Below are 12,271 nucleotides of genomic sequence, written 5' to 3' on the forward strand. Positions count from 1 at the left end.
ATCAAGTGCGGAGGCAGAATATAAAGCTATGGCCCAGGGTGTTTGTGAACTTTTGTGGTTACAAAAGATACTGGAAGAATTGAGATTGTCTGACAAAAGGAAACTTTCCTTGTATTGTGACAACAAGGCTGCAATCAGTATAGCTCAAAATCCAGTCCAGCATGACCGAACAAAGCATGTTGAAATTGATCGACACTTCATCAAAGAAAAAGTCACTGGTGGTGTCTTGAGTTTGTTCCATCTGTCATCGGAAAAACAACTAGCTGATGTGTTTATCAAAGGCCTCAACAAACAGACTTTTCATACACTGGTTTGCAAGTTGGGCATGTGCGACATCTTTGCACCAACTTGAGGGGGAGTGTTGATTTGGTATTAATGATTAAGATTGAGATGTTAATTTGATATTGATGATTAAGATTGATAGCTTAATTTTAGGAATATATTGTATTAATGTAATTGATTAGGAATTGATTGATTAAGATTGATAGGTCTTTCCTTATTTAGTCTTAGAACTCATGTATAAGTACCCATTCTTATGGGTTGTATAATTATTCAGAAATACAAGAAGCCTTTTCTTCTTGCTAAAAATCTTCAATATTGAAATGGAAGAACCTCATAGCTTGCTTCAACTCCTCTACAAGCAGAAGATTGTAATCACTGGTTATAGAAATACATGGAAATGGACTCCTTAGAAGGGAAGCGATGGATTTTCCTCACCCCTTAATGTGAATCCCTAGAGCGCAAAAGAGAAGTTTGTTTCCTCATTTAGCTAGGGAAGCTACTTAAAATGGAGAGCTGAGGGAAAGAACATATACATCATTTGTCGTTTCATGTGAAAGGGGGAGACGGGAAGACTTTAATCATCTACTACTTCACTGCCTAATTGAATATTGATTATAGGTCACAGTATGGAACATGTATGAGTTGAATGGTTTGCGCTTGCCAGTGTGAAAGAAATGCTCATGGGGTGAAAATTCAAAAGAAAAGGGTACACAAATACTGAAATAGAGCATAGAGCATGAGACGCAGCACCAAAGGTCTAATGTGGACAATTCGAAAAGCATGAAACTGAACCAATACAACATAATTGGGTATAAGCGGATCGCATTCATGTTATTTACTTATTTTCGCAAATGTTAGAAGCACCTATGACATACCAGTTACACAAAAAATTGAGTGCTTTTTTGTGTAGAATTGTGTTTTTCTTTGTTATTTTAAGATTTTGTACGCTTTTTGTTTATGCAGGGATTATTTCCCTTACACTTTATAATATAAAATTCATTTTATAAAAAAAAAAAAAAATTAAAGCTAATAATTGGTCCTTACAGAGCACTCACATCAATAAGACCCAACTTTAGGTGGTATTGCAACAAGGAGACTATGCGATGCAGTTCAAACATTTAATACAAAATGTTGAAAGAACTTCAAAACAGTACTGGGGAAAAGAGAGACGCAACACTCTTTGTAGAACCACAATACAATTATGTACTGTTGTAAGTTCATGACATGACAGAGATACAAGAAAAGAAAGAAGATTAACTTACTAGTTTGCCAATAGCTTCATAGCAAGGCGAGACCAACCTAGCTAACAAATTATTCTTCAGCTCCTTGTTAGGAAGGGTACCAAGTATCAAACTAATCGCGCTGACTACTTTTTCTTCATCCTCCAGAGGCAAATGCCTCTCATCCAAACTCTAAGAAGAATATGTCAAAGAAAAGTATGTCAAACACAAGGAACAAGAGAAACAACACAATTACACATTAATTATCACTCCTATAAACGATAAACCAAACCTACTGATCAAATAAACAAGAGGAATGTCTATACTAATTTAAAAGGTAAACAAGACAGTGCAACTGACTTGTTATGTTTATCAACTTTTTTGTCCTAAAATACCCCTCCAATCACCCAACTATCAAGACAAAGAAAAAGATAGTTGAAATGTATAGCTATATTTTCAACTCCACTCACTCTCTAAATCAACTATCTATGCTCTTTTTCTTTCCAATTTTAATTTTAATTAAATTTCAATAAACTATGAACATATACAAGTACGTGACGTCCAGTCAATAATATAGGACCGTCATTTCAAACCATTGTCTTAATAACTAAAACTGGTTTTTGACCTGAGAATGATACTGCAATACAAAATAACTTGAACAAAGACCTTCAGGTAAAAAAAATTTGAGACACCACATAGTTTATATAGGACAAACCTCTCCAATCCAGAGTAAGATCTCCAAACTTGAATGCTCATACATAGGGGCAGTGGCATCTTCGCATAACTTGAGCAAAGCACTGGCACAAGCAGCTGAACATAAAGGTTCTGAGATGCCCGTTGCAAGAAATAATCTGATAATAACATATAAGATCATCACTATAACATCAACAGGAGATACTCATGGACAAGGTACAACAAATTCCACCCAAAAACAAGGGAAAAAAAGCGGTATGCGGTTGTTTTGGGAAAATAATTTGTTTTCAAAATCACAGATAGAAAGAAAAACTTTGCAGAAGAAATGGGTCGAGAGGACAGCATCTGAGGAAGAGTACAAGAAAAGGGCAATTTATGGTATTACACAAACAACTGTAGAAAAAGCATGTCGTGAAAAACAGGATGTAGGGAATCAGTTTTAACCAAATGAAGTGGGGCGGGACTTTCCAGAAGAGGAAGTTTGGGAGCAGGCTAGACATATGCTGTGGGGACAAAGCCCCAAACCCATTCGGTGAAGCTTTCTTCTAGCAGTGTAGGAGCGCAGTAAAGACAAATTACGTAGTACTCACTCCGTTCATTTTATGTCCCTTGATCAGTTGATAAGAGCAACAATATCTTTTTGCATAGCAGTTATAACAATGAAAGAAGGGGCTGTTCCATTAAAGAATTTGACCCGTAAGTTCTGTTGAAAATAAACAAAAAATAGTGTAGTCTTGTAGTAAAATGTCACTAGATTCATTATGTTTCAGAATGGTGTTCTAATAATTGAATATTGTATATGATATTCTAGGATATTCTCTAATTAAATGTACAAATATAATTAGATACCTTAATAAAACCACAACAACATACCCAATGTAATCTCACAAGTGGGGTCTGGGTAGGGTAGGATGTACGCAAACTTTACCCCTACCTTTGTGGGGTAGAGAGGTTGTTTCCCGTAGACCCTCGACTCAAAAGAAATGTAATCAACGCAGGATTGCAAGGAATATATAACAATAAAATATCAAAATACAAAACAAATGAATCAATAGATAGTAATACACACTGAAGAATAAGTAACTATGCGATATAAATAATAAAACTAAGAAAAGGAGATGAGGAGGCTAGCCCCCTACCTTTTTTTTATCAAGTAAAGTTTAAGGCAAGCCCTCAACATCTCCCACACAAAGTGCGATAATACTCAACTACCTACTAACCTTCTACCCTAACTCTCGATCTCTAAATCTTCCTATCCAAGGTCATGTCCTAAGTTAATGGAAGATATGCCATGTTCTATCTAATCACCTCCCCCATTTCTTCTTCGGCCTACCTCTGCCTCTCCTAACTGCTTCTACCGCCAAGCTCTCATACCTCCTAACTAGCGCATCATCGCACCTCCTCTTCACATCCCGAACCATCTGAGTCTTGTTTCTCACATCCTGTCCGCCACAAAGGCCACTCCGAACTTGTCCCGTATAGCTTCGTTTCTAATCATATCTCTCCTAGTATGCTCACACATCCATCTGAGCATCCTCATATCCACTACCATAATTAGATACCTTATTTATTTTTTATTTTTTTGATCAAGTAAAAGACTTCATTGATATTAACAAGGCCATAAATGGCCGTATACAAGAGGTATACCAAAAAAGGAGAAACCTACAAAATAAGGTTCACTCCAAACGACACCCAATCCTCTATACAAACAGGAACTACATGGGAGCACCAAAAGAAAATAAGGGATCGGAGACTACTCCTCAATTAAGCAAAGCTCATCTCCACCCTTTCAAATGCACTCTTAATCTATCTCTTTCCAAATGACCCACAAAAAAGCAAGAGGAGTAACATTCCAAGCCTTGTGACTTCTTCTCCTAGATCCACTCTTCCAACTGAACATCAACTCCTTCACGAATTTTGGCATAACCCAAGAAACACCAAACCATTTAAAGATATCCCACTGTAACCTCATGGCTTGTTTACAATGTAACAAAATATGATCCACGTCCTCCCCTGCCTCCTTACATAGGAAACACCAACTTATACAAATGACCTTTCTTTTCTTAAGGTTCTCCGCCGTCAATATCACCCCTCTAGCCGCCAACCATGCGAAGAAACACACCTTCCTAGGCACCTTAGGTATCCGGACCGAATCAAATGGGAAACTATCCTCCGCCCTAACCAAAAGGTTCTCATAGAATGACTTGATAGAAAAAAGTTTGTTACTTCTCAACTCCCAACTCAAACCATCGGGTCTATCAATTGGCTCGCATAGCTTGTGAAGTAAAGCTAGCAATCTCTGAAGCTCAATCACCTCTCAATCCTGGAAATTCCTCCCGAACCTGAAATCCCAAAGGACCCATCCCCTAGTGCCCCCCTAACTTGCTGAACAGACAAATCCCTTTGGCAAGAGGCCCTATACAATGCTGGGAAGTCATCCTTTAGCACCACATCTCCGCACCATTTTTGCCCCCAAAAACTAACTATTCCCAACCTTAACAGACATGTTATCACTGAAAGCTTTTCACCCCTTCATTATGTTCCTCCATATACCACACCCAAAAGGCATAGTGTCATTGGTTCTCCATCTCCCTTCCATAACTCCAAAAGGCATAGTACCATTGCACCATTTATGTTCTCCAGTGATGCTGGAAATGGTTTGTAGTGGTGGCGGTGGTGGTGGTTGGTGTTAGTGGCCAGTAATTGTGGTGTTGATAGTTGTGATGGTGGAGGAGGTTGGTGTTGTAGTGACTAGCGTGATGGCGGACTTGGTTGATGTTAGTACTTGGCGGTTTTGGTGGTGGTGGCCGAAGAACGTGTGATGATTGACGATGTGCTGGTGGTAGTTAGCGGCGGTGATAGTTGTGATTGTCGAGGTGGTTGATAATAGGGATTGACCGTAGTGGTAGTAGTGGCTGATAGTGGTGGCGGAGGTGATGGCAATGATGGTGGCAATCGGGTATAACTATAATGATGGTTATGGTAGATGTGGTAGCGACTGACAGTAGTGGTTGTATGGCAGAGGTGGTTGGCGCAATGATGGTGGTTGAAAATGGAAGGGGTGGTTAGTGGTGTGATTGTGGATAGAGTGGTGGTGAAAATTATCCACACAATATTACACTCTTAGTGATATTAAGACTTTGTTCTAGATCTTAATGACTAATGGCCTGTTTGGCCAAGCTTCTAAAATCAGCTTATTTTGAGAAGTGCTTTTCCCAAAAGTGCTTTTCAAAAAAATACTTTTGGCGAAAAGTTAGTGTTTGCCAATTAATTTAAAAACACTTTTGAGTGTATTTTTCTCAAAAGTGCTTAATGTATTTTTTCAAAAAAAGTGCTTTTGGGCAGAAGCTATTTTTTTAGCTTCCGAAAAATTGCTTTTGCTACTCGCCAGAAGCACTTATTTTCTCCCAAAAGCTTGGCCAAACACCTCACTTTTTAAAAATAAGCACTTATAAGGAAAAAATAAGCACTTTTGAGGAAAAATAAGCTTGACCAAACAGTCTATAAGACCTACTCAGATCAAATAAGTGCTTAAATCCTAATTAAGGGCCTAAGGTTCAAACCTCCATTAAGGCCTTAGAATCTCTAATAAGTTTGTACTAGGAAGTGCATTTGGAGAACCAAACACTTGGGAAGAGTCGTACCAAGCTACTATGTAAATAAATGTGTGAAAGTTTGAGGGAGTATGTGGACCATCCATTATTGCACTCAGCCCCAAAAAAGGGACATTAGTTGAACCTGCTTAGAATCCATGGGTGATGCCATGGACAGCTAGAGACTTCTTTTTAAAAAGCTGGAAATTTAGGAGAAAAAAGAGAAGTATAAGGAGTGGCACATTGATGTTGACTACCAGGAAAAACGGAATTGAAGAGCTTTTCAAGGGGTTGAAAACCTTTATATATACTACACAAATCTTGTTCTTTGTCAATTAGTACAAATGACTTGGTGCATTTTGCAGATTTGTCTGGAAAACAATCCCAGAGTGAAAAAAAAAAAAAAATGAAGAAGGGAAAGCAGAATAAAGCAAAACTCCAGAAAGAACAGTCAACATCAATTTTTTTTCGAGAGAAAAGTACAATCTCCAAATAGCTAATTAGAACCCACAAGATCTCATTATAGAACCCTACCAAAAATTATAGCTGAAGTTTCAAAATTACCATGACTACTAGTTTTAAACAGCTTTGCAATAGAACAGTACAAAAAGGTTTGAAACCAACGCCTACAGCTTAAAAATACATCAGAAACTAAAACAAAGCCTAAACTAATAAGACATGGCCTGCTTCAGCACTGTATCTTCGGTTTCTATTTCATTTGAAAGAATATGGAAAGAGAATTCTTACAGCAAGGATCTGGCATTGGTTTGACAAGATGATATCCACTTCGAATAGGAAGCAACAACCTCTGCAGCTGATTTATATACCTGGAACAGCAAACGGAAAAAAAAAAATTGGAACATAATTAAAGAAAGGAGGAAAGTACTAAACATTGTCATAACTCAAACCTAATGAAGTAAATAGTTAGTCGAGAATCATTGTTTACAAAATTTTCAGTATGCTTCTCTTTCTTCCTAACAATTTCATCTATCTAGCGTTCCCCTTTTGTGACAAGGATAAGCTAAATAAGAAAAATCTAGTAACATAACACATACAAGTCTCATGAAGCCCTTAGCATCATCTTGTGGCCTACTAGATAATATTGTGACCAAGTGAATAACAAAAGAGAAATCAATGTCTTGGGCTTCCGTGGTAATAACTTCAGCTATCTGAAAAAGAAAGAAATCACAAAGTGAACTTCCTAGCATAATCAAGTTTGTATCATTCCCATAAATAAGCTATAGGCAAAAACATAATCAGTAAAGTGACCATTAACAGAAAAAAAACATGATTTGAGCATGCAAATCACATGTGAAGCCAAAGAAGAGCGCAGAAAGCATGACACACTGATGTCAAATTACCAGCTCTTTTATAATCAACTCATGCAAGACAGTTAAAGAGGATTGCTGAAAACAGCAAGACCTCGAAAACAGAAAAAGGTCTCTACAGAAAATACAAGTACATGATCACAAACTACGGGAAAATCAGGTATGTACTCCAACAAAACAAAAGTATGCAAAGAATGATTTGCTTAGAGATATCTCGAGGAAGCAATGTGATCACAAAAGAGCGTACAAAGGAAGGAGTGACTTCAATCACTTACTATTACATCACAAGATTGTTCAATGTCGGGTAATTTAATGGCTGGCAACCTGGCATAGAGAAAGATCTGATGCAGAGGAGAGAAAAAAGCATGGGTAGTAGCATCTCAAGCAAATAATGATTGTATAGATTTCTATCTCTAATTAGTTAGAAATATCTTACAAAAAGATAATAATATATATTTAATTTAGTTGTATGATGGTGGTGTCCGGGCCAGCTTGCGCGCACCTGGCGTGCTCTGTATTAGTTTCATAAAATGAAAGAAAGTATGAATACGTTTTTGAAGTGATTCCAACAATGACAAGGTACTGAACACAAAATCAGCTTCAAACAACAGAATTAAGGTTTGTTAAGTATCTTTTGGGAATTGAAATCACAAGACGCAAGAAATGTACCTTTTCATTTAAGAGGAATAATGACCTGAATTTATTGGTTGGAATAGAAAAAACTGGTGATAAGCCTTGCAGTGCACTAGTGACCACCAGCTTACAAGTTATGACAGAGGGAGTTCATTGTTAAAAGATCTTGAGATGCACAGGAGATTAGCTGGGAAGTTAAAACCATCTTACAGGACATGACCTGACATTGCTTACTTGTGTAGTATGAAAATTCATGTCTACCCCAACTAGTAATCATTGGGAGACTTTGGGCCAAATGTTGTGTCACTTGAAGGAGCATCTGTCGCAGTCTGTTCTATAGAAACCACTTGCGTGTTCCAGATGAAGATTGGAGGGGATCTAAAGCTGACTGGAGAATAAGAGGATTCAGGTCTTGTTGGAGATAATTTGGTGTAGTAGAAAAAAGTAAAAAGTACTGGTAGTCCCCTGATCTAGTGTTGAATCAAGTAATGAGCTATGTCATAATCCACGTGTGAATGTAGGTATGCAGTTGATAGATGAGATTGGTCTTAAGAAACCTGCTAAGTAGTAGTAGTGTGATAATCGTGATGCTCTCTATATTGCTTCTAATTTGGCACTTCATGAGTGAACCCAACATATCAAGATTCATTGTCATTTTGTGTACGAAAAGATTTAACACAAGATTATATCAATAAGACATATCACGAGGAGGAGAACAAAAGTTCTGAATGGAGCTCGAGTTAACTATGTACTCCCTCCGGTTCAAAATAAGTGTCCACTTAGCTTTTTTTTATTTTGGTTCAAAATAAGTGTCCACTTACAAAATCAAGAAGGAATTAACTTTATTTTTTCCAGATTTTCCCGTATTAAGTGCTAGTGACCGGATCCCAATACCTATTTAATTAAGGATAGTTTAGTCAAACTACCTCTTTTTCTCTAGGAGTTAGTGTTTTCTTAAAGGGTGGGCTAAAAGCTAAGTGGACACTTATTTTGAACTGGAAGGAGTATATAACAAGTTGGACGTGATAAACATCTAAGCTCCAACCTGACACTGTTGCAAAAAGTCAATCAAAAATGCATATAATCAATCAATATGTATTTTGTAATGCTAATAAAGTTGGAGTAATTGTAGGTACTTATATTGCTGGAGAGATTCTAGCGACTTGTCTCTTCTTAGTTAAGAGATATATTAGGAAGAGCCGCATACATAATCTTCCATTCCACCAAATGTATGTGAAACTTTTTTTTTTTTTCGATCAAGTAATAAAAGTATTTTCATTCATAAACATGGCCAAAAACAACGGCCTTATACAAGGGATATACCAAAAGATAAAGAATCTACAAAATATGATTCTCTACAAACTCCACCCAATCCACTATACAACTAGGAACTTTCTGATTACACCAAAAGAAAATATGGGAGCGGAGATTACTCCTCAACTGAGAAAAACTTGACTCTATTCCTTCAAAAGCTCTCTTGTTTGTCTCATTCCAAATTACCCACATCAATGCAAGAGGAACCACGTTCCAAGCCCTTCGTCTTCTCCTCCTCCTCTCGCTCTTCCAACTGACCATCAACTCTTTCACAGTTCTTGGCTTAGCCCAAGTAGTGTTGAACCACCCAAACATGTCCCACCATAATATCATGGTAAACCTGCAATGTAGAAGAAGACGGTCCACGTCCTCCCCCGTCTGCTAGCACATGTAGCACCAACTGACGCAAACAACCTTCCTCTTTCTAAGATTTTCCGCCGTCAAAATCACTCCTCTAGTGGCTAGCCAAATGAAGAAACACACCTTACTCAGCACATTTGGAACCCATATTGCATTACATGGGAAATCAACTTCCTCCCTAACCAAAAGTTTCTCATAAAAAGATTTCACCGAGAACACTCCATTATTTCCCCGAGCCCACCAGCACACATCGGGATTACCCACTCAATTGACTTGCCTATGAAGCAAAATCTATCAATCTTTGAAACTCGTCCACTTCCCAATCTTGAAAATCCCTTCTAAATCTCAAATCCCAAAATGTCAAATCTCTTTGGCAAGACATTTTGCACAAACTCTGGAAATCATATTTCAATAATATGTCCCCACACCGGTTGTGTCCCCAAAAATATACCCTCCTCCCATCTCCGACCTTGAATGAGATATTTTTCACAAAATTATCCCATCCCTTCATGATATTTCTCCACAAACCACAACCAAAAGGCAAAACGGTATCTCTAGTTTTCCAGCTCCCTTTCATAATCTCATATTTGTCAACTATCACCCCCCTCCACAAAGCTTGTACCTCCACCCCGAACCTCCACATCCATTTGCCCAATAAAACTTTATTAAAGACTTTTAAATCCTTAACTCCTAGGCCTCCCCATTTTTTAGGAGATATGATAATGTTCCCCCGCACTAAGTGAAACTTCCTTGTCCCATCCGCAAAGAAATCTCTTTGAATCTTTTCCAACTTATTAGTGACCGAAGTTGGAGCAAGAAATAAAGACAAGTAGTAAGTGGGAATACTCGATAATGTGCTCTTAATAAGCACTTCCTTCCCACCCTTGGACAAATATCTTTTCTGCCACCCTGCTAGTCTCTTCTCAACCCTCTGAACAACCGGATTCCACACCATAAGATCCTTGTTCGAGGCACCTAGTGGTACTCCGAGGTATGTAGTCGGCAGAGCTCCGACCCTGCAATTCAAGACACGAGCAAGCGACCCAATGTTATTCACCTCCCCAACAGGGATAATCTCACACTTCCTCAAATTAATTTTAAGTCCTGATACCGCCTGAAACCAAATGAGAACTTGGCCTAAATAGTCCAATTGGGTCTCAACAACATCACAAAAAATCAAGGTATCATCCGCGAACAATAGGTGAGACACCCCAACCGCTGCATCAAAACCCTTTAGGTATCCCCCCAAGACAGCTCTATCCATCATCCTGCTCAGAGCTTCCATAACCAAATGTATGTGAAACATAATCACCTTTAATGGCATATTCTATAAACTAGATGTGAATAGTGCTTAAGCAAATTGACATGATCATGACAACCAGTGCATGTTTAGACGATATATAGGCATATCACAGTTGGAGATGACTGGAAGTTAGAATCGCATGGAGTAGTAAGCGATATCACATTTCTATACGGGTGTATTACGTAGGTCTAGCAGGAGGAGGAAACAAAATGCTGGGTGGAAGACAATATGGAAGTTTGAAGCTCAATTGTACTATTAACAGCTTTAAGGACATTTCCATCACTTTAATAGAAAAGTGCTTACCAGCACCTTTTTACCAAACATACTTAAAAGTGCTTTGCAACACTTAGTGCTTAAAAACTACTTAAACGCTAAACCAAATGAGCTCTAAGTAAATAAAAGTGTGCTCTCTAACAACTTAAACTTTTAGAGTAGATGGTCACACAATTCAACATTAAAAAAAGCTTTTTTTTGTACAGATAGATGGTTTTTGTATAGATAGATGGATAGCTTACATTTATGATTATAAAAATGTTTGGGCTGTGAATTAGTAAAACGGAAGAGGGCCAAACATACCCTTGTACTATCGGAAAAGGGCCAAATATCCCCCCGTTATACTTTGGGTCCAAATATACCCCTACCGTTATACTTTGGGGCCAAATATACCCTCCCGCCCCCCCACTTTAATGGACACGTGTCATCATCCTATTGACTTATTTCCAAATTAATCAAAATCCAACCCATAATCCCTTATTACCCACATCCTAAAAAATGAAAGCAAGCTTTATCAATGGCTGCCAACCATCCATCGCCATTGCCGATCGCCGACGCTTTTAATCACTTTTGTTATAGCTGATTATGGTCAAAATGTGCCTAGCATTGAAGTCTTGAACACCAACTACTAATAATACTGTAGACGTCTGTAACACCCCGTACCTTTAACCTAAGCTTCGACCATGATCCCAGACTTAGAAAACCCGATAAAGAATGTGGGAATTGGAAATTTCCTCTTCAGTTGTAAGATGGTGGTTTACGCCCATGAACAGTGACCGTATTTCAGTATACGGCCCGCATTTCAAGTCGTAAACTGGTACCAAAGATTTCTGAGCATTCTGGAACTTGACACTTAGAGATTACATCGTTAAATACGGCCCGTATTTCAAAACGTATTTGGAATTTGGGAAAACTTCCTTGATGAAAGTTGTAGAGCTTTGAAATACCTTTCCAACGGTATATTATGGGGGTCAAACGGACATCTGTGCAAAGAGTTATGACCATTTTACTGAACAAACGCAGTGTAGTCCATATGGAATACGGACCATATTTCAAAATACGGCCCGTCTTTCAAAATACGGCCAGTATTTTGCTGGACGTAAAATTCAATTTTCCGAACAAAGTATATATTCGTCCATATCGGTTCAAATCATTATTTTTCATTCCTTCAAGCCCTAGAACGACCTCCTACCCTCCTCCATCATCAAGAACACCAAGGTAAGCCTACTCTAATTATTCCAACTCAATTTTAACATATACTCTAATAATCTA

The 12,271-nt window shown here is 38.1% G+C and overlaps 1 protein-coding gene across 6 annotated transcripts in view; it reads right to left on the reverse strand.

The window, feature by feature from the left end:
- The window catches only part of LOC132047371 (transportin MOS14), a 61,094-nt gene that overhangs the window by 19,037 nt on the left and 29,786 nt on the right, over nucleotides 1–12,271 (reverse strand). For 5 of the 6 annotated variants that reach the window (XM_059438418.1, XM_059438417.1, XM_059438416.1 and 2 more), the window contains 4 exons: nucleotides 6,844–6,957; nucleotides 6,536–6,615; nucleotides 2,218–2,353; nucleotides 1,545–1,694 (listed from right to left, as the gene is read on the reverse strand). In XM_059438418.1, the coding sequence (XP_059294401.1) occupies nucleotides 1,545–1,694; nucleotides 2,218–2,353; nucleotides 6,536–6,615; nucleotides 6,844–6,957 (480 nt within the window). The remainder of the gene's footprint in view (nucleotides 1–1,544; nucleotides 1,695–2,217; nucleotides 2,354–6,535; nucleotides 6,616–6,843; nucleotides 6,958–12,271) is intronic. The other variant, XM_059438420.1, reaches the window with a different exon arrangement.

This window comes from Lycium ferocissimum, chromosome 2 (assembly GCF_029784015.1).
Source record: "Lycium ferocissimum isolate CSIRO_LF1 chromosome 2, AGI_CSIRO_Lferr_CH_V1, whole genome shotgun sequence".
Taxonomy (NCBI): domain Eukaryota; kingdom Viridiplantae; phylum Streptophyta; class Magnoliopsida; order Solanales; family Solanaceae; genus Lycium; species Lycium ferocissimum.